This window comes from Hemicordylus capensis, chromosome 1 (genome assembly GCF_027244095.1).
Source record: "Hemicordylus capensis ecotype Gifberg chromosome 1, rHemCap1.1.pri, whole genome shotgun sequence".
Classification (NCBI taxonomy): Eukaryota; Metazoa; Chordata; class Lepidosauria; order Squamata; family Cordylidae; genus Hemicordylus; species Hemicordylus capensis.
In genome coordinates, this window is record NC_069657.1 from 274946395 (window position 1) to 274969682 (window position 23288).

Genomic DNA, 23288 nt, shown 5'->3' on the forward strand with positions numbered 1-23288 from the left:
GATCCAAAGATTCTAATAAATCAATTCATTTTTAATTTTTTTTGTTAAAATTACCTCAGGAAATGCAAAACCAGTTTAGTTCAGTTTTAGTTAGGTCTCTGACCAGCAATACAAAGTAGACAGATAAACTTTAAACAATAATAATTCATCCTAAACTATAATAATTGGGTTAGGTATTAGCGTCTATCTAATTCTATTGGCCACCACACAAATTTGGCCACATTATAACGTCAGAGTCATGGTCAGCAAGAAGAAACCAAACAAAAACTCATCTGAATGGCCTGGAAAATTTCTCAGTAAAGGAATTATATATTTGGTTCCCAAGGGAAAACTTATTTGTAACATGACTTAGATCATTTTGGTGTGCAATATCTAGCAGTCTGAGCCACACACTATCAATAGCTCAGGAGAGAATCCAAATAGATAGAGTTTCTCTGCTATTAATTTCCATTGCGATTGAAAACTATCCTTCAGTATCAACAGTGCCAAACCCATGGGAAATAAAATAAGCTTTAACCATAAATTCTACACCACTAGCCAGACCCTAGTTTCCACTCTTAATACAAGTGGACCTCCTTATTCACAGATTAGTTATCTGCGGTTTCGCGTATCTGTGGTTGGGGAAATGACACCTGACCTTGGCATACACAAATCCAACACCAAAACATGTTGACCTTGTGTATCCACAGGTCGCCGGAAATGACTGCAGAGGTCATTTCCAGCCATCATTTTAGGACTAGGAGCCACAAAATGGCTCCTGTTTAAAAAGTGGGGGGGGGGGAAGCATGATTTTCAGCTGATTTGGGACACAATACGACTCAGGGGGAGCAACAGAGACAGGTAAGGAGCCCCCCCCCCAAATGGCTGGTTTTTAGCTGATTTAGGGGCATTTCCAGCCAAAAATGGCTGAATGGGAATGTGACCCCTGCAATCCCATAGGGATCAGTGTTTCCTTATTTGCGGTTTCCGTATCCACGGTACAATCGTGGAACGGAACCCCCGCAAATAAGGAGGTCCACCTGTACAACATAAACATAAACATAAAAACCAAAGCATAACATAAAAACCAAAGCATAGCAAGTGGAACACAGCAAGGCACTTGAAATAGGCTTCCCAGAAACTGGGTTGTTTCTAAGGCTGTGAAACCAATATAGGGTGATCTGAGCACCATATAGGAGGTGGGCTAACACTTTAGCTTCGTATAGTTTGATAGCCGCTGGGATAAACTGTCTACCTCTAGTGTGGAAAAAAGCGAGGATTGCTGAAATACTTCTTTGAGTATTTTGCATTACAAACTTTTTATGCACATTCAAACTGCCTTTTGCTTGGTAAACTATACTTAAATATTAAAAACTGTCAACTTGCTCAGTTTTAAATCCATCAACACTCCAGTTCAACTACTTAAGGGACTTTGCAAACATCATAATTTTAACCTTTAAGGAATCTTCCCTGCAGTAACATGCAAGACCCTGCAATGCTCTTCTTAGCCCAATGGGAGACAGAAAAGACAGAAATAAAATCACAGCATCATCAGCATAAAGGAGCATAGATATGTGCTTAAATGCTAATTTTGGAGGGTGATAATTAAGTTACTTAGCCACTCCAACAAGGGATTTATATAAAAGTTGAACAAAAGTAGACCTAAAATGCAACCCTGCCTTACACCTTTCTGAGTAAGAATCTCCTCTGAAAGTTGTCCATGTGCATTCCATTTAACTTGCGAATGGGTGTTCTCATATAATTTGTAAATAAGAAGCAATCTCTAATCAATCAAGGAGGCTATAAGTTTTCTCCATAGTTTCTTCCGTGAAATTAGATCAAAAGCAAACTTAAAATTCACAAAAGCAGCATATAAGGCTGAATGAGAACTCTGAGTATATTTTTGTACCAAATGTCAAAGCACCAAGCCTCGCTCTAAGGTGAACGACTGGACCTAAAGCCGGTCCATTCCTCTCCTGGTATCTCTTCTGTCTCAAACCAGTCAAGCAATTTCTCATATAAATGACGGGCATAAAGCTTATTTAATCATGTTTAATAGCCTTATTTGGATGATAATTAGCTGGATCATCTCTCCTGCCCTTTTTAAATATGGAGATTATTATGGCCAATCCCCATTCTTCAGGAATATGGGCTATCCGATCAATAGAAGTAAAGAAAGAAGATAAAATAGGGCCCACCACTCTAAATTATTTTTAATCAACTCAAGTGGAAATTTAAAAAAAATTTGTTAAAATTACCTCAGGAAATGGAAAGCCTTCACATGCCTTAGCTTTTCTGCAAGTAAAATACATACATTAGAAACAGATTAGGAAAGTAAACAGTATACTGACAGACTTTCCCCACTCCTGAAGGCAAGTAAGACAATTCATATGGAGCCACACCTACTTCCTAATACTATCCTCCACTGAGTTGGCTTGTCGGTTTTGCTCAGAGGTGTGCCAGTCACAAGGGCAGCAGTATTCAGCATCATGGGGCTCACAGTATCCCACACTTTTGCAAAGTTGACATCCAGTGCGCTCATGATCTTTACGTGAACCTATAAGAAAATGGGAAGAGGACTGCAGGCTGAATATATTTAAAACACTTTGCTATTTTCCATATTCTGAGTAATCATGAAAAACTGCATCAATGTAGAAAACACATGTAAAGTTTTGAGAATTTGGCCTCTCAAATACAGAGGCCCAAAATCTCTTTTGGGGGGTAGCTTGATGTTATGATTGAGCCTTGGACTTGCATTTTCCTTCTTACCCCTTCTGCATGCCAATTCCCTTCCTCTTGAGGAACTGGAATATAGTATTATTATTATTAATTCAATTTCTGTTTTCTCATGGAGGCTTTGTATTCATGAGGCAACACAAGGGGTACACAAGAAGAATAGACAATATCTGTTCCAAATCTTAGCCAAAATTTCCACCAGATTATCCAAGTTGAGATCATGAAGCATACACAAGTCCATTAGTCGGTTAGATAAATTAGTAGCTTCGTAGTCTAAGCCAATTTATCTATCCTAAGCTTATTTTCAGTTTATTTTCAGAAACTGAAAATAAGTTTCTGAGAAGCTGAGAAATCCGAAGAAGTGATCACATGGGTGGTCAGAAAGAAACTGACTAGGACACCATAATGGGTGTGGAGCACATGCAGCCAGCGGTTGGGGGCATCTCAAGGAGCTAATTAGTTTTACCCAAAGCGGTCTGTGCAGGCACAGAACCCCGCTATTTATTATGGTCGCTGGAACTCTATCCAGATCTAGGGGTGTGCAAGTCAGTCTGGGGCAGTTCGAGTGGTCCAGGCTTGAACCAGACTGCCCCCCAAAGGGGGTGCTAGTCCAAGTTCAAACTGGTCCAGCCCTGGTTTGAGGGTCTACTCATAAAGGGAATTCAGTGAGGATTCCCCTTTACAAGTCAAGGGGAAGGGGACTTCCTAGACCTGGAGGATGCAGGAGGGGAGTCAGGGCTACTTACTTGCAGCGGAGTGGTGGCTTTCCCCACCCCCTGCTGGCTTCTTCCAGAGTAGCCTGGGCCAGATTCCCCTTTACTGGATTCCCCTTGAAGAGTAGACCCCCAAACTGGTCTGACAATCAAATCTGATTTGGATTTGAACCAAATTGGCCTGGCTGGTTTCATGCACATCCCTAGTCAGAACCTGCACCTCTCTCACCCTCATAACTTACCAGAGCAGGCAAGGGTGCAGGAAACAGTCTGATGGTTTCCCAGTGGTGGAGGAGCAGCAATTCATGCAATTTTACTTAAGTCTCTTTCAAAACTTGGGAAATGGGGGAGAGTTTCTTAGGAATTGCAATCTTTACAGGGGCTTTTGCCATTGCATCATCCCCACAAAAGACTACAGTTCCCAGAATACTATGCTGTTCCTTGCGTTTGCAAGGGAATTAAAGAGGTAGTGGGGGGAGCCAAGAGCCTTTTTACAAGTGAAACCATGCAAGTTGCCACTCCCTCACCATTGGGAGTTCACTAGCTTGTCTCCACAATTAGTAGAAATGGCAGTGAGTGGATGAACCTTCAGCTCAAATCAAAGCAATCTGTATGAATCAGACTGTAGCTAAGCAGACCCCCAAAGCTGAGGCATCAAACTCTCTTTTAAGCATTAAAGCAGCTCCTGATTTAAAATGATGGCACTTCAGACCAGGGATTCTCAGTGTTGGGTCTCCAGATGTTATTAGACTTCAGCTCCCATAATCCCCAGCCCCAGTGGCCTTTGGTTGGGAATTATGGGAGTTGAAGTCCATTAACATCTAGAGAACCAACGTTGAGAATCCCTGCTTCAGACAACCCTAGTGATAACCTCTCATTTTTCATAGTTTGCTGCTCAGGCCACATTTCATCACATCTTTTATACTACTATGTCAAGTTTAAGGATAGAGGACTAGGCACTGCATTTCTTTTCTTAAGCTGCAAGATGACTCACCTGGATGGCGGCACACAGCACAGTGAATCACCTTTTTAACTGCTGTAGCTGGGATATCATCATATTGGAATTGGTTTTTCCAGTGATCAAACCTAAAACAACATTTAAACAATGAGTGTTGCATGTGGCACTTGTTAGTGCCACAATAACATTGTTTTATTGACTAATAATATTTCTGCAAGGCTGCAGAAAGCCACGAGCCTGATAATCTGTGAAGAGTGAAAAATGATGCCTGCCTAGGTGGCTAGATTTGGCTTTTTAAAAGCCAAATTCTGGCTTACGGCCCATTTGACTCACGAGTATACCCCTTAGGTTCTGGCCACCCTTAAGCCTGATGAGTGAAAAAAGTCCTGATGAGAAATGTCCAACATAGCTTGACGGGTAAAATATTTTGTTTGGCTGATAAACTGAGCCAACATTTCTTCACCCCTATTTATAGGGTCCAGTATTAAAGTATTAAACTCTGCTTGTCTTACAAATATGCTGCATGCAAAACACATGCTCAGCGACTGAGCTATGGGCCCTTCCCCATAGGTCTGAACGTTACTTTACTACTGAAGCTAATCTTCAAAATTGGGAAATCAACTCTGGTAAGCTGATCTGAAGTTTGATGAGGAAAGGTAAAAGCATAGTGTGCCGTCAAATCAGTTTCAACTACTGGTGCTCACAGAGCCCTGTGGTTTTCTTTGGTAGAATGCAGGAGGGGTTTACCATTGCCTCCTCCCACGCAGTATGAGATGATGCATCTTCCTATATCGCTGCTGCCTGTTATAGTACCAGCCCGGATTCGAACCAGCAACCTTCTGCTTGTTAGTCAAGCATTTCCCCACTGCACCACTTAAGGTGACCTTTGATGAGGAAAGAGGGTGATAAATAAAATAATAAAATAAAATATATATAACATGGGCTACATACTGTATATGAAAGCTTATTTATTTATTTATTTGATTTATATACCGCTCTTCCAAAATGGCTCAGGGCGGTTTACAATTAAAACACTAATAAGATCCTAATTCTCACTAAGCAACTTACGAATCGCTAGGCTTGCATAACACAAGTTTGACAATGCATAGTATATTAGCTCACATGCTGCACAGCTTAATGTGGGTGGCTTAGAACTGCCTGCGTCACTGCAGGCATCAGAAACACGCACCCATGGTGCTGCACAACAGGGCTGTGCTGCCACTACTTATCCTTGTGCAAGGATGGTATCAATCAAACAAGGAACCTTCTTGTTCAAATAAAGATACGAGTAGAGAAGACGACTGGACATTCATATAACGTGAAATTTACCTTTGCAGTAAGCTCTCCCCTCTCAAAGTCCTAATCAACTTTAAAGCTTGTTCTTTCCCAACTCCAGGAACTCCCTTTCACAAACAAAAAAATATGATACATATTGACAGATAAGGTCCATTAAATCTTACAATATCTTTCACAGAACTGTTAAATCATAAATGCCTAGACATATATTCAAAGGCATCAGATACTTGGATTGCTGCTGCAATTGTCGTAAAATTATCAACTTAGCAGCACCATATTATGGACTACATGTCTTCTTCCTTTTGGGTAAATAAGGGTATAACCTGTATTTAATTGCTATTTTGTATGGGGTTCGTCTTAAATTCAGAGTCATCTTGTATTTGGGTAAATACAGTATTATCCAAAGTATCAAAGTTCATTTGTTTGGCATTGAAACGGTTTAGCAGCAACTTCTAGGAAGCAAAGCACTGAAGAGAAAGGAGACTATCAGAACAACATAATGGGCATTGATCTGGATTTCATTCCCATCACCATTTGAGAACAACTTAGCTATTTTTATTTTATGTAGCCCATGCCTTACCTGCATGGCCACAAGCTAACCCAGCTGAGTGCCTGACAAATGCCACACACTGGGCTGAGCCTGGATTGAGCATAGGAAGCTGCCATATACTGAGTCAGACTATTGGTCTATCTAGCTCAGTATTGTCTTCACAGACTGGCAGCAGCTTCTCCAATCTTGCAGGCAGGAATCTCTCTCAGCCCTATCAAGTACTACCACTTAATGCGGCTAAGCCATGGCTCCCAGAGGACCAGCAAGAGTGCCCTAAAATCACCTGCAAACAGAAAGCTAGTGAGCTAGGCAAAACATTCAGGGAAACCCACTCACATTTCTTAAAAGAGTGTGTGGTAGCCAAAAGAGTGTGGCAAGGAGTAAGCAAACTGTTAGAGTGGCCTGATTTGGAAAAACAGACTTGGGAAGAACTAACCTTGGGTTTGAGTGATAGAACCTCTTTTCGAGGTCCCAGAAAGAAACCTTCAAGGAAACGGGATGGAACGGGTGCCCTCATACTAGGGAATTGGAACGTTCCCCTTCTCGTAATCAGGTTAGTAAACCTGTATGTCATTTATGCAATGCTCCTGCATAGGAATAGGGAGGGAAGACGCGGCCAAGAGGTTCACGCAGATGAGACAGTAAATCTCTTCTGGAAAAGTTTGTATGGTTATGTGCAAAAAGACAAGAGTATCTCTTCTAATCAGCAATGGGACAAATTATGGAAATGGACGTTGGATGTAACCCACCCACCCCCAAGTTACAGTACTACCTGCATATACTTCATAACCTTGTGGGTTTCCACATCCTTGTGTATAAATCTTTGTAGATATATGATGTACAAAGAACCACTTTGTATATAATTGTGCTTTGGCAACACACTGTATGCTTTGGTAGTTTGTTGGTTCAATCAAAAAAATCTTGTCCTAAAAAAATAAATAAATCTTGTCCTATCTTGGAGAAGCCAGGGAACCTTCTGTTATTCCCAGAGTGGCTCCAACCCCTGAGGGGAATATCTTACAGTGCTTACATTTCTAGTCTTCCATTCATGTGCAATCAAGGTAGACCCTGCTTATCTAAGGGGAAAAGTCATGCTTGCTACCACAAGACCAGCTCTCCTCACACTTTTACACTGTGTTGCAACCACTTGAGAAGCCGCAGTTGCCAATGAGTGCCAAAAGGCAATCCTGTCTGCAGCTTCTTAACTACAGTGTGGATTAACTTTTTTGTCTTAATTCAGTTGTCCAAGGCTCAAACAGTCATGAGAATGAATTTTCCGAAGAGTATAATTAGCTTGAGCTGACTGGAAGATAGCAATATAGCAATAAAACTGGAAAGCATTTGAGAAATGAAGTTGCTGTATCCTAGGTGAAGATAAAACTGGAACCGAAGGCCAAACTTGCTATAAATAAATAAATTTAAAGGAGGATATAAACAGGATCAGAATGCAAGCATCCTCTCACAAAAACAGGCTGACTACTGAAGTGATGCATTGCCACAAACAGTGCCATCAGTTACAACCTGACAGGGTCAAATAAGGTGACTATTAGGGGAATGTGCAAAGATTGATTGCTGTATAGCATAGTGCATTTCCCCCCCTGAAATCAATTATCTTAAAAGATGCTCTCTCAAAGCTTACACATCCCACAAGCTGGAGCAGTCAGAAGAAGCTGGAATTGTTTAGCTCGCTTTCCTTACAGAAGCAGATTAAATAGGGTTGCAAGAATACTCAGGATATTGCAGCAAAACAAGCCTTTGCTACCAGAAAACCAAAAATCAATTTGAATGAAATGGAAGCAAGGGCAAGCAGCTGGTTAGATGAGAGTGTTGATATTTTGAAGTTGAAAGCTGGCAGCAAATCACTGGAAGATTTTATTCAGACAGCTGCATCAGCCAAACAGAAATATCAAAGGGCACATATATAAGAGCATTGCAGCAAGACTCACACTTCCTACATTGTACAACAGCTGCCAGATAGACACAAAACCAAAAACCTACTGTTTTCTCACAGTACAGATTATTTTAATTGCTGTATAACTAAAATGAGCAAATTAAGCTGACACCGACAAAAAGATCACAGAGTGGCTTATGGGGGCAGATCAGTGGACTATGATGATATCTGTTAAAGCTGCTAGAGGGCATAGGTAACTTAAAAAGTGGATGGATTACAAATATTCACAAAAGATAAAGGGGATCTAGCTCTGTCAACACGGTTTTTAAAACTGGGCTGGCTACAAAAAAATTCTGATTTATCACAGTTTTATTTCAGAGAGGGCTTGCTCTTAATTACTCTCTGTAGGTCAAACACACAAATTAGTGAAACTTAATGAGACTTGCTAAATCTGGCAAAACATGCTGAACCATGGGGATCACTGATCTCAAATGATACATACAAGTAAATGTGTTCTGTTTAATGGGCTACATGACTGTGTGCATCAGCTATAAAGTCCCTGTTGCCTTCTACACCATCAAGTGACCCTAGTGACAAGCAAATATCACTAATGGTATTCCACCCACTCCTTTAACAGGGGACTAAAGAGTGCTGAGCCTCTTACGTCAGCTTTCAAAACCTCAGTCATAACTGCATTTACCCGAATTCTAGTCATTATTTCATTGGAACTTTCTTACAAATAAGATCAAGATTCTGGAAAGTGGGACAAATCTGTGCATGTACAGAGACTGCAACTGAAAACCAGTGCAAGAAAAGCACAACTTGATAAGGGAATTTGTAGTACAACTCTAGAATCTGATGCATCTCAGCTCTGAGGAAGACGGACTTCTAGCACAATAGTTTAGAATTTGGCACCACAGTGTTTACATTCATGTTTTTATTACCTTAGGAAGATAATCACATCCAAGCAGAATTGCTAATCCAATCAGAGACTCTCTGCTGCAGCCTAGCGTCTCCTCAATAGCAGATATTGAATAGCAGTCAACATGTGGGTCCTACGAATACAGTAATATAGGGGTGTGTGTCTCACACTCTTAACATGGACAAAAAGCAGCTAGAAAATGTCATTACCAAGGTTTGCTGAATGAATACAGAAAACATTTCCTCTCCTAAAAGCAGTTGAAAAATGCAGTAATGACATCCAGACCTTTAGTGGAGCAGTGCTCCATCACTGTAAGCTCCTTCCATTATGGATGAGAGTTCTACAACTGCAAGGAAGCCTTCCATAAATGCAACTCTCCTTCTGTTCATGGAAGGAGCTTCATCCAACAGAGCATAGCTTTGCTAAAGATCTAGGTGCTAACCCATGCTTCTAAAAGCATTGTAGAACTGTTCAGAATAAGGTGAATATAGCTATACAGGAGGACATCGATATTCACGTGGGTTCTGTTCTGAGTTACTGCTGTGGATACCAAAATTGCAAATACTGAGGCATTAAGTGAATGAGATCGCAGGGGTTAGGATCCGAAGGGCACAGAGAATTGCAAAAACCAGACAAAAAATGTGAAAAACAAAACCCAAATAAAGTGTCCTACGGGTTCCCAGCAGTCCAGCGATGCCCACCAGGAGATTAAATGTGCCATTTTAAAAATAAAAATCAGAGTTTGAAAAATATTTTCTTTGAAAAGGAGTTGCAAAATGGTGCCCGAACACAAAATGGAGGTCATTTCCAGCCATGCCTGATCTGTGGATTTAACCTTTTTAAAGCTGTTTTTGTCCTCATGTATACCAAGGTTGGGTGTCAATTATCCGAATGCAGATATGCAAAACCGAGGATTCTGGATATGCAAATAATGAGGTCCTACTGTATATATATTGTGTACATTACACACACACACACAGAGAGAGAGAGAGAGAGAGAGAGAGAGAGAGAGAGACACACACACACACACACACACACACACACACCACACTTTGAATAGTTTGCTCAAATTATTTGAATAATTACACATACATGATGTACTGTCAATTCAACAGAATCCCAAGTCAGCCACTTTAGTGTCAAGGTATCATGGTGAGACCTCATAGTCTGGTGAATGTTAACATTTGGGGTGTTGTTGTTTTTTACCTTAACAAACCTGTGTAGCCTCTCTTCAAAGGCCAGAAAAGCTTGAGTAATGCCTGCTATTCATTTCACCTTTTTGTTATAGTTAATGGGAGATCTAAACCAACTCAAAGCATTGAGTGTCCAAACGTATAGGCAGCCCATGATTTACAGCTGCTTTAGTTTTCCATCTGTCTGGCGCTCCTATATCTAGATGCAGTGGCTTCCTGAAGTAGAGCAATGGCCATAACGATAGCTTGTCAACTCAACAACAAACAACAAATATTTATATACCACTTTTCAACAAAAGAGTCCAAAGCAGTTTACATAGAGAAATAATAAATAAAAATAAGGTGGATTCAGAGATCATTCAAAATTGCATTAGTACAAATCACCATTTGCACAACCACTTCAGGCTTCTGGTTGGCCAGCCAACCACAAATCGTGGTTTGTTAATTCAAATATCATAAGTAACCATCAAAAAGTTTCTAAACTGAATCATCCTGTGTCATAACCCCTCCAATCCAACAATTCAGGCAAGGCTTAATGGGATAAAGACAAGGAGTGAAGTTAAAATGCTTTTTGGAAAGGGAAACAGCAATTAGGGCAACAGTTCAGAGTATCAAGTTCTGTTTTATTTTTTAAAGACACACATACACCCTAGTATTTTACCTTTGCATTCATTGTAAAATTCCGGTAAACTGTTTGGGCACCATAAAGGAAGGCATCCCCATCATTAGTGATGCAGCCATCCACAAACCCATTAGCATTCAGATAAGCACACATGGCCTCTGCTTCACCAGCTGCTTGAAGCCAAGGGACTCCTAAGCACTCCAGCATTTCAAGGCACTAAAGAAGCAAGAATCCCAGGAGAAGAAGCAATTAGATCTATATTATAGACTGGCCATACAGACGTCCATTAAACAGTCACATGAATCACTGCGAACGGCTTCCTGTGCTACGTGTTGTAAAAACTGGTTTGCCATGTGAGCCATTGTTTTTCAATCGTTGATAATTTAATTAAAGATGATACTTCATATGAAATTACAATGCTAGAAAATTACAGAACACATTAAAATATAATGTATAAAGCCAGATGAACCCTACACACTTGACATAATGCCAACTATGAACAGATGGATGGGTGCCTAACATTTAACCTGGAAAAACCTAGAATGAACTACAGTTCTCTGTCCACCATCTTACTTATGTTTATGGCTACTGTCTTTCATGAAATTGTTTGGTCTTGTACAAAACTCTTAACTAACTAGTGATAATACTGACTGGTATGCTTCATAGAGGAAGTATGATCTATTGGTGAAATGACACATTTACTTGTGTGCTGGCGCACACTTACTTGGCAAGTCTGATAAATATTGTATTTACCTGAACAGAAGACATCTCTGAATATCCATTTTACAATTATCATATTCAATAGATCATACTTCCTCTACAAAGCATACCAGTCAATATTCATTTGTATATTTAAGATGTATATTTATTTAATCATATTTATATACTGCCTGATATATACATCTCTAGGCAGTATACACAATCCAAATTACAATATTAAAAAACAAACAAACCAGTAACCTATCTCCTTTAGGGGCGGGGTGCAGGGGGGGCGTGTCTTTTGACAGTCAGAGTTGTCTTGGGACCAAACCATGACACTGGCCTCTCCCAGCCAGGTATCTGCAATGCCTACCAGGTCGGCTTCTCCATCCATGATCAAGTCACAGATGTTCTCAGACTTATTTTGGACTGCCCTGGCATTACAAAGTAATGAGAGGTTCTGTGGGTTGTTGGCACTGCTCTCCAAGGTCAAAGAGGTGGTAGGCCTGCTGGAAGGGGATATAGCAATTAGATTTCTGAACTTCCTTCCCCTGTTAAGCCTGCTGATATATAATAAATAAATAGACAACAGAACACTATGACGGACAACAGAACACTATGTTTCATATAGGTTCCTGTGGATCACTCAGTGCAGTCCAACGTCTTGTGAAACTTTTAAAACGAGTTGCAAACTTTTAAAACTAGATTTTAGGCATGCTTGTTATTGTGTGGGGCTAGGGCTGGCACTATTCAAGACTCTAAGATACACAACCAAGAACCATAGGAACTTGCCTCTTTCAACAGAGATTTAAAATGTGATCTTCCTGTTCTTCTTGCTCCAGATTTCTTGGGTAGTCCAAAGCGAATCTCTGTCCTCTTATGCATTGTGTTTGCTTTCAGCTTTGGGGGATCTCCCTCCATGATAAATACCAGATGGACCCCCATTAGTGTTAAAGAAGAGACTCGAAAATAAAGATTCCTGTAACAACAACAAAACAAAATTACTTCTATGGAAGCGAGTGGCAGACAAGTGCCACATGTTAATGTTGGCCAAATACTTGTGAAGGCACAGGAAAAAAATTAAAGATTTTTATAAGCTAGTCTGTAGCACATTCATATAACAATAAAAGTAGTTGCTACACTAGCTCATCTAATTCCTGCACTGGTCATTTTATCTGTGCATGTCAAACATTTCCAAGTACATGAAGCAATCACTACGGCCCAGTTCAGACATAACAGGAAACTGGAGGTTGCTTCACCTTCAGTTTCCTAACCTGAATGTCCAAACTTGGGGAAGTTGAGTTTGCGGGTTAAAGTGACTTGCAATTTCCCTCACCAAACTCCTCTCTGAACCTTCGGTCAGAGTGGAGTTTCGCCACCACAAACTCCATTTCTGCAGTGCCAGCATTATATCAGAATGCTGGCACTGCAGTTTGGGCCCCACGGAGTCAAGGGAGGAAGCTCCTCCCTCACTCTGTCCCGATTGGCTGTGTGGGCTCTCCTTCTGTGTGCTGTTCTTCTGTCAAGAAGGACAGCCTGCACAGCCAGCTCCCCTGCCTCTCCCCAACATCCAAATGTAGGGGGGACACATGGCTGTGTGCGTAAAAAGCCAGACTAAAGGCTAACTGGGGTGAGACTTCAGGAATGATCCACATTTGACTATACTCCTCATGTCTGATGGCTGGGGAGGTTGTGGCTCATACGCACACAAAAAGATAATTTGATTGAGAAACATACTAATTCAGATACCAATGAAGAATTCATTCATTTATTCCCATGTTCACAGTGAAAATGTTCTTTATTTTAAAACCATTAAGTAATTTATGCCTGCTTTGCCTTTCTCATACCATCTTCTGGGTGTTTTTTTTTAAATCAAATTTTAAAAGGAGGATATATTTTGACTGATACGGTATGGCTCTCAAAAATTCTAAAATGCAATTAGTCCTTTTGCATTTCTTCCTCCACTGCTGTGATCCAAAGTTGCATTTACAGAGCACCCACAAGTCCACATAACTTCTGGAGAGTATTGCCAGATCATCAATGCAGAATCCTTGCCACAGAGTATTCTTGAGTTTTCAGTCAAGAACTCTTGGTGGAAGTCAGAGGGGAGCAAACTCCGACCTTAGCCCCTTTCCATGGTGTAGAAATATATTTAGACTACACCAGTGGTTCCCAACCTGGGGACCTCCAGATATCGCTGAACTACAACTCTCAGCACTCCTAACTACAATTTATTGTTGCTAGGGATGCTGGGAGTTGTAGTTCATCAACATCTGGAGTACCCCAAGTTGTGAAGCCCTGGACTACACTTTTTCTTTTGGAAAACGCCAACAGATAAGCAACTCGTCTTGCAAAGAATCATACCACTGTACCCACCTAAGATGAGGTTTTGTGACTACTCCAACCATCTTTTTGACTGTCTGTGCTTCACATACCCAGAGACTCAAGTCAACAGCTAGCCTCTTTCCTCTAAGACTGCTGAGGGGGACGTGTTGTTTTACAGGTTCCAGGATCTGCCACAAACTAGTCACTCCCATTGTCCCAAATATTCAGGCAGCACAAGAGCACTCGCTGTAAAGACCAACAAAAATATATCTGAGGTCTCTGGTGATGAAACTGTAGTAGTACTTTTCAAAGAATAAAAACTCTACATACATCAATAAAAGACGTTTCTCAAAAAGTAAAATCCAAAGATCCTTGTTAGGAACATCCCTTCTCAGTTCGACAGGAGTCTGTGGCTTTGATTATAATACTGATTGTTATAATCAGTATTATAAGTCTGATTATGAACAAGAACAACCAACAGGCAGTACTATCAAACCACCTAAATATTCTTTTAGTAATCCCCATTGATATTTTTGAAACAGATGAAAGAGAGAAATGGAGCTACTAGCTCTTAATATCTGAATTTTTGTTTCTGGAATAAAATATCTTTTTTGATTTGATTTCTTTTTAGTAATTCAAATGTGTTGCCTCTCTCATACAAAACTTAAGCTGCACAATGCAATATGTAACTGGCAATACATTCAACAGTTTTCACCCAGTTTTCATTTGTGGCTTTCATTTGTTTCTGAATCCCAGTTCCCAGCCCCAATGCAGTAGTTTTCCTTTCTTGCCCTTTCCTCTTCCTCTCACCTTTTGCCTTTGATGATCCACTCTCCCCCTTGCGATTTTCCTCACTTCACCCCTCTCCACTCTCTTATAACAGTTTATTCACTAGTAGCCTAATTTGCTGCCATCTCTTTCTTCTTTGCCATATCCCACTGCTAAATGTCTCAGCACTTCCTGCTCCTAGGATGAGAAGAAATTGACTTACTTGTGCTTATTCATCTCCATTCCAACCTAAAAATGTCAGATAGAATTTGGCATGTTTCTAATTTGTTTGCCGAATCTTAGAACTGATGGGATTGGAAGAGACTTAAAAGTTACCTAATCCCATCCCTGTACTAAGTAAGGATCCCTGCCATCCAAATACAAATTATTTTATGTCACAGTTTTGCCGACAAATGCAAAGGGTGGGGTGGGGGGCGGTTAACAGCTAGCTGTATGAAGGTGCTATTTGTCACAGGATGTTTGGGTGGTAGGTCTGGCAAGCTGTTCACCTTTCAAGAATTTTTTACATCTTGAGAACTGTTAGCTTGTTCCAAAGTCCGAGGTAACATCAAACGAACAAGGAATTAAGGCATGTGTCAAAACAGGTACTAAGCACAGTTTTAAAATCGACAAGGTGTTTTACATGCATACATATCTTTGGGGATGAGGCCATAGGCTCAGTGGTTGCATAGAGAAGGCCCCAGGTTCACTCCCTGGCATCTCCAGGTAGGGCTGGGGAAGACTCCGGCCTGAAACCCTTGGAGAGCTGCTGCTGGTCAGTGACAACAATATGGAGGTAGACGGACCAAGGGTCCGACTCGGTAAAAGGCACCTTCCTATGTTCCCATCTCTCAATAATCCTTTAGAACAACCTGAGATGGTAGGATCAGTGGCCAACATCCAGACAAATGCTGCACACAACAGCATCTTCTGAGATGTGTGGTGATGTCCAGATATTCCCTCCTTCCCTCTGCAGCCTGTGCCTTCTGGAAATATATCCCCAAGGGTGGGGGAGATTTCTGGAAATCCACCCTGCACCCCACCCCCCAGTAGAGAGTGACTTAAAGTAGAGAGTGACTTAAAGGCAGCAGTTTGCCATGGTTCATTTCAGTGAGTGCACGGCTGAACAAAGTCTTGAACGAATAATTTCCAGATTATAGAGCTTGATAGGAACATAGGAAGGTGCCTTATACCGAGTCAGACCCTTGGTCCATCTAGCTTAACATTGCCCACACTGACTGGCAGTGGCTCTCCAAGGTTTCAGGTAGTAGACTTTCCCTGCCCTATCTGGAGATGCCAGGCGTCGAACCTGGGTCCTGCATCCAAGTAGATGCTCTGTCACTGAGCTACAGCCCCATCCCCTAGGGCAGGGCTGCTCAACTTTGGCCCTCCTGCAGATGTTGGCCTACAAGTCCCATAATATAGGAGTTGTAGTACAAAAACAGCTGGGGGGGGGGCTAAACTGAGCAGGTCTGCACTAGGGGATATCCTACAGCAGACAATGGTGCTCACATGTAGTCACCCATTCAAATGCAAGCCAAGGCAAACCCAGTTTAGCAAAGGGGACAATTCATGCTTGATACCCCAAGACTGGCTCTTTACCGGTAGTAGTAGTGTTTTTTAATTACTAGTTCCAAAAGCACACAAAAGTGTTGTAGTTCATTTGAAAGAGGGTGTAACTTAACAGGTAAGAGACTAAACTATGATAAATCAGCAAGTCCCCAGTTCGAATCTCAGCTCTGCCATGAACTCACTAGGCTGCCTTAGGTATGGCATTCTCTTCTCAGCATCAGCCCCCAGTATGGATTATGGGGATAATAATACTCACCATATAGGCTTGTTGTAAGGATTACAACAAGATAACACAAATTAAGCGCTTTGAGCACCAGAAAGCACACTATGCAAATGCTAAGTATTATCATATTATAAATACATCACTCCAAAAGCAATATAGTTAAGGTCTATAGGTGTCCAAAGGATAACTTTTGCATCCAGCAAGGTTTGAGATATACAGAATATAATATAATCATCAAATAGTAACATGCTTCCTTACCTGACCAACACTATTTATTTATCTGAAATATTCATATCCCAATTTCTGTCCTATTAAAGTGGCAATCAAAAGCAGCTAATAATAATAAACACCAGAAAAAGCAGAGACAAAGCAGAAATAACGTAAGGTTAAAATATGGAGCACTTCATTAAAACCATAGAAAGGCTAATAAAAGCAAGAGGTTAATCCACTTATTCAATAAAGTGCCAAGTGTAAGAAATAAGCTGTAATACCCATTTGAAACAAGGAAGCAAGAGGGGCAGACAAGTCATGAGGGAGGAAGTTTCCAAACCTAGGTGCTGCCACCAAGATCCCCACCAACCAGATTTCCAAAGGTAACAAGACCAGGAGCAAGGACTCCAGTGATTAAGGCAGTGGGCAAGAAGGCTCAAGCGAGAGAAGGAGATGCTTCGTGTGCATTATAAATGAAAGGTATCACCTGAGCCCTTCTGTTCCACCACCACCCCTCCTAAAAAGAAAGGTGACAGTCGAAATCTACCCAGCCTGAGATCCTATTTTGCATCAGAGTTCCTGTTCACAATTGATCTGAGACAATACTGTCCTTAGAGGAAGACCAAGAGTCAGGCTGAAATCAGTTGTCTCTCACTAATGCATTTTTGCCACCATGCACTTAGTGGGAAGTTATGGGCCAGCAGCACATTCCAGCCCTCTGACATGTATTCTTGAATAGAATGAGTATATTTGCAAACATGAGTCTGTTCTGTGCTTAAACTATATATTAATGTGAACAGACAATGTATATTTCATTGCAATTTGGAATCGCCCTAAGAGTACAACACAAACTTTCAACTAAGCATAAATAAAATCAGTAGGATATCTTTTGGTTGGAAGAGTAATGCCAAGTTTTGCCATAAAGAAACATTCATGAAACAACCTAGCAAATTTAAATTTGGTCCAATGAGGGATAAGAGGAAATGACCACAATTAATACTGTACTTCTAAACAAAAAAAGAAAACAGTGCCATCTAATGGTCTTTGATGTATATAGCATTATGTGTGCAAAAAATATGAGTTACTGTATTGTTACATGGGGAAAGACTGGCTTCAAATCTAACTTTTTTGTCTCCCTCCACCCCACTTCATTTACTTACTTATTATTTGTTTGTTTGTTTGTTTGTTAAATTTATATACTGCCATTCATTAAAACAATCCCAAGGCGGTTCACGGAAAAATTAACGCTATAAAATTCACAATTAAAATATTAAGCTAAAATAGAAAAACATGAATCTGACTAAAGATTTAAAATACTTTTTAACCTAACACTCATGGCCCACTGACAAGTTTACAAATCAAGTGTGCATATGTAGGATCTCTTAAGTCAATACATAACAATGTGTGTAGTGAACCTGGGTTTTGCTTAAGAATGGAAGTGCCTTTCCAAATCAGAATGAAGTCCATCTACCATAGACTTTTTGTAAGAACCCCAGCAACAAGCAGCACTGACATTGGCAGGGATCCACCAGTGGATCTAGGTCCACCCTCTGCCTGCCTTGCACACACTCTCAGCTGAGAAAACAAGTATCAACATCATAAGAGAAAACAAAACTGCATATGCAATAGCAGGAAATAAATTCCACTTCATAGGTTCAGCACAATGTCAGTTTAAGATGCTATACAAAAATGTGAGAACTGGCAGTTGGCATTCAGAGGAATACCATTTCAAGAGGCATTCCATTTCGTTCTCATGGCTAATACCTCTTGGTAGACCTAGCCTCCATAAAGTTGTCAGACCCATTTTAAAAGCTATCTAAGCCCTGACCATCACATGTCATGGCAAATAATGCCATAAATTAAATGTCTTGGCTTTAGAAGTACTTTCTCTTGGCCTTTCCTGAAGCTACTGCCAATCAAATTCATTTGGTGACCAAGTTCTAGAACTAGGAGACAAAGAGGAGAAAACATTCTCTATCCATTTTCTCAATACTACCCATCATTTTATAAGCCTCTATCATATTGAGTCTCAGTCTGTTATTCAGTAGGTCCCAGGTTCGATCCCCGACATCTCCAGGTAGGGTGGGGAAAGACTCCTATCTCAGACCCTGGAGAGCTGCTGACAGTTTGGGTAGACAATATTGAGCTAGATGGACCAAGGGTCTGACTTGGTATAAGGCAGCGATCTATGTTTCACTCCCCCACACTCCAGTAATCTTTTTTCAGAGTTAAATATTCCCAAACACTTCAGCCTTTCCTTCTAAGGAAGACGCTTTAAAGCCTTGCTTAGGAACATAGGAAGGTGCCTTATCTGGAGCCAGGCCTTGGTCCATCTAGCTCAGTATTGTCTACTGACTGGCAGCAGCTCTCCAAGGTTTCAGGCACGATTCTTTTCCAGCCCTACCTGGAGATTCCAGGGACTGAATATGGGGCCTCCTGCATGCAAAGCAAATGCTATGCCACTGAGCTATCGTCCCATCCTCAACGTTGGCATACATCGTAGGGATGTGCACAGAAGCGGGTGGGGATAGCTTGAAGGGGTGCCACTTTAAGGGCGGGGGAGGGTGCACTTACCTCTCCCTCTGCTGGCGCTCGTTGCCCGTAAAAGCCTTCAGGGCGGAAGTGTACCTCCCTGCCTCCCCTTCCCCCTCTTCAGTCAGAAGTACTGGTTGCACTTGTGCACGTCATGCGCGAAGAGGGGGAAGGGGCGGCAGGAAGGTACACTGCCACCCTGAAGGCTTTTATGGGCAACAAGCGCCGGCTGGGGGGGGGAGGGGGAAGTGCACCCTCCCTCACCCGTCTAGTGGCACCCCCCCAGCCTTGAACTTTGACCCCCTGGTGTTCAAATCGGTTTGGAGGCCCGTAAAAAGGCCTCCAAATTGGTTTGTGCACATCCCTAATACATGGGTCTCCCCATCCAGGCACTGACCACACCAAGACCTGTTTAGCTTCAGCAAGGTGGCTGTATTGTGCATTCTTAAATCATGCTCTGGGACCATGTTTGCTGTTTTCTGGGTCTAATCCGGCTCTATGATACCCTTTTTTAGATGGATAAAGAAAGAACCATCACATGGATTTCAAACTGCTACTAAAAAGAGTTCTGCAGGCAAAGCTCAAATATGTCTAGGGAATAGCATGAACATTCCGGGGGGTGGGGGCGGGAATGACAGGCCAAGGCTACAATAAACTAAAGTTGTGCCATGGAGTCGGTGTCGACTCCTGGCACTCATAAGAACAGCCCTGCTGGATCAGGCCCAAGACCCATCTAGTCCAGCATCCTGTTTTGCATAGTGGCCCACCAGATGCCGACAGAAGCCACAGGCAGGCGTTGCGGGCATGCTCTCTCTCCTGCTGTCACTCCCCTGCAACTGGTACTCAGAGGCATCCTGCCTTTGAGGCTGGAGGTGGCCCACAGCCCTCCGACTAGTAGCCGTTGATAGACCTCTCCTCCATGAAGTTATCCAAACCCTTCTTAAAGCCATCCACAGAGCCCTGTGGTTGTCTTTGGTAAAGTACAGGAGGCTTTACCATTGCCATCTCCCGTGCAGTATGAGTTGCCTTTCAGCATCTTCCTATATTGTTGCTGCCCGATATAGGAGTTTCCTATTTTATTATTTATTTATTTATTTATTCGAAATCTATACCGCCCTTCCAAAAATGGCTCAGGGTAGTTTACACAAAGAAACAATAAATAAATAAGAAAAATAAGATGGCTCCCTGTCCCCAAAGGGCTCACAATCTAAAAAGAAACATCAGACAGACACCAGCAACAGTCACTGGAGGTCCTGTGCCTGGGGCTGGATAGGGCCAGTTATTCTCCCCCTGCTAAATAAAGAGAATCACCACAGTAAAAGGTGCCTCTTTGCCCAGTTAGATACTAGCGGGGATTTGAGCTGGCAACCTCTTGCTCCCTAGATAGGTTACTTCCCCACTGTGCCATTAGGTGGCTAAGGCTACAATTGTACTACTAAAAAACTTAGTGAAGCTCACACTTTAATGTGTAGGATGGGGCTGCACGGTCGAAATCCTACACATATTTAGCATTCATTGGCACTTACTTCCGATTCAGCATACGCAGGATTGTAACTCATGTAACTCTACTACGTTACATGATTGCAAGACAAGCTTTTAATATGGGATTCCACCTTAGGAGAAAAGCGCTGGGAGACGAATCTCACGCAACCTCTTCACGTATATAGCACCGTAATATCACCTGCCTTTTCTAGCCGACACCGGACCGGAGCAATTCAAAGCAAACGCCAAAATTCGTAATTCGGAGGGTCTGGCTGCGCATGCGCCGGACGATGACGCCTCGCGAAGGAGCCAGTGGAGCGACGACCTCAAGGAGGCACAAACGGAATAGCACTATACAACACCTCCGGTTCTCAGTTAGATGAGGAAAGGAGCAACTGATGACGCGAAAGAACCCTTGGATAGGCTCCTCTATTTTGCGTTTGCGTCACGTCCTTGCCCCGCCAATGACAGCGTCCAGCTGGAAAGCCGAAGTGACGCGATAGGGAGCCCTTTCTTTTCTAAACAAATTCTATCTCTACGGCGGCCGCGGGAAGAGAAACTCGACGAGGCCTGCGCATGCGCTCTGGCGTTAGCGGCAAAGGTGCTATCTTTGCTGCTTGGGAAGATTGTATGGGGTAGAGTAGCCGAAACTTCCGCTACTTACTGGACCGTGTGTCCGAAGGGGGCTGTGCAGCACAGAGGACGACCCCCTCACACACACACACACACACCGGTGCACTCGGGGCTCTGGAGTTGCTGCAGGACTCTTCAGCGTTTCCAACGGCATTTCCGGGTAAGTCCGTGAGTTGTTCGCTTTCGGTTAGGGCTCTTGACGAAGAGGTCAGCAGCGCTGTGCAGAACGAGGCGTCCTCGCCACCCGTCTTAAGAGTTTTCCCATCTGATCTTTTATTCTTGCAGAATCATCCCTCCCACCTCTTACTTGTAGTCTACAGTCCACACAGTGTTGCTGTGACTTGTACGCTGGATTGAGATGGGAAAGCTGTGGTATAGTCAGAGGCGTAACTAGGGAAAATAGCGCCTAGGGCGAGCACTGAAATTGCGCCCCTGTCCAAGCAGGAATGATGGGACTTGTAGTCAACAATATCTGGAAATCCCGGTTAAAAGGAACACTGTGCCATCTAGACGTGGTTGTGGATGAAAACCTGAAAACATGAGCCATCTCTGTAAGAGACTTAGAACAACACTCAGGAGTTATGCGAGGATTCCAAGTGTCATTTTCTCTGTCTCATCTTTAAAAAAAAAAACCCAAAAAACATGACTTTGTCCTAGAGCAGAGATTCTCAAACTTGGGTCCTCAGGTGTTATTGGACTTCCATAATCCTCAAGCAAAGGCCACTGAGGCTGGGGATTATGGGAGTTGAAGTCCAATAACACCTGAGGACCCAAGTTTGAGAATCCCTGTCCTAGGGGATCACCTGCGCAAACAGCCACTAGCAAAATAGGGGAAGAAGAAGGTGGTGGTGGTGGTTGGGTCTATATACCAGTGAATGATTCCTGCCAGCCTTTGTCTTATGATGACTGTTGGCTCATGATGGGGTATATGTGCATTCACCACACCGGTGCTTACTTTGACACCAAGAGGGAGGAGGATACATTAGTTTGCCACACTAGACAGAGGCATTTGCAACAGGAGCAGACAGCCAAGTTCTGCCAGGGCCAAAACCAGCCCCTTCCGGATTAAGAAATCATTGTAATTTGCCCCTTCCTGTCACAAGCAGTGTGCCGTGCTTTTATTATTGACTCTGACTCTCAGATATCCCAGTCATGGATGGAAAATTCAGGGTCAATTTACAAGAGACACATTTTCTACATGGAAGTTTCTTCTGTGCAGGTGTTGTGCAGAAACCCATGTGTAGTGACCGCCAGGGGCATAGCAAGGTTGAAATGGGCCAAGATGAGATTTTAAAATGGGCCCCCAGCCCCTCAAAGTCCAGGGCCTCCACACACCCCAGGCCCCCAAGGATTTAAGTCTGATATTTCAAAATACGTATGCTGCCTGGAAATACATTTCACTGAATACACACATGCACACTTCACAGTATATAGTGATATACATTGAGTACTATATATTTGTGCTACTTTTAATGCCTAGAACACACTAGCAACGCTAATTATTAAAATGCCCCCTCGCTGCAGGTTAGCAAAGGAGACTTTCAACCATGCAGGGTGAGCCTATGTTTGTTTTCTCAGAATTCTGAACAAATTCAGTCAAGTTTGATTCCAGGAGGTTTTTCACACGAGGCTTTTAAAGTGCTTAAACACACATCTCTGGAATGGAGGAGCTGCATTCACATGTTGGCCAGATTGACCCTGAAGTCCCTGCAAGTTATTGGAGAGCAGTTCACACACAAGAAAAATAAAATGAAATAAAATAAAAGCACAACACATGCTTCACAGTTCTCACTCACACCTTCTGGGTTGCAAAACAACTTGAACATAAGTGCATTTATAAATGAATGAAAGAATGAATGAATACGTAAATAAATATTTGTTCCAGAAGTTTTTGTAATTTTCTGACATGAAACAAGCCACTTATTGGCCTTAGATAGTTTTTGTTTTTAAAGCCAGCGCATTTTCCAGTCTGTTTTAAATTAAA

The 23288-nt window shown here is 42.1% G+C and overlaps 2 protein-coding genes across 15 annotated transcripts in view; one reads left to right on the forward strand and one right to left on the reverse strand.

The window, feature by feature from the left end:
- GEN1 (GEN1 Holliday junction 5' flap endonuclease) overlaps positions 1–21123 on the reverse strand; it is a 71816-nt gene extending 50693 nt beyond the window's left edge. For 9 of the 11 annotated variants that reach the window (XR_008313620.1, XR_008313616.1, XR_008313618.1 and 6 more), the window contains exons 1-10: positions 20716–20927; positions 14695–14850; positions 13936–14130; positions 12352–12538; positions 10900–11076; positions 9068–9178; positions 5716–5789; positions 4423–4514; positions 2386–2536; positions 2238–2274 (exon numbers count right to left, since the gene is read on the reverse strand). Coding sequence is in view for 1 of the 11 variants with exons in the window: in XM_053285326.1 (XP_053141301.1) it covers positions 2238–2274; positions 2386–2536; positions 4423–4514; positions 5716–5789; positions 9068–9178; positions 10900–11076; positions 12352–12538; positions 13936–14096 (990 nt within the window). In the remaining 10 variants the exon portion in view is untranslated. Of the gene's footprint in view, positions 1–2237; positions 2275–2385; positions 2537–4422; positions 4515–5715; positions 5790–9067; positions 9179–10899; positions 11077–12351; positions 12539–13935; positions 14131–14694; positions 14851–20715 lie in introns of all 11 variants that reach the window. The other 2 variants (XR_008313621.1, XR_008313619.1) reach the window with 2 other exon arrangements.
- An 84-nt stretch (positions 21124–21207) lies between these two features.
- The window catches only part of LOC128340334 (structural maintenance of chromosomes protein 6-like), an 81682-nt gene continuing 79601 nt past the window's right edge, over positions 21208–23288 (forward strand). For 2 of the 4 annotated variants that reach the window (XR_008313612.1, XR_008313613.1), the window contains exon 1: positions 21208–21464. The gene's annotated coding sequence lies outside the window, so the exon portion shown is untranslated. The remainder of the gene's footprint in view (positions 21465–23288) is intronic. The other 2 variants (XR_008313614.1, XM_053285325.1) reach the window with 2 other exon arrangements.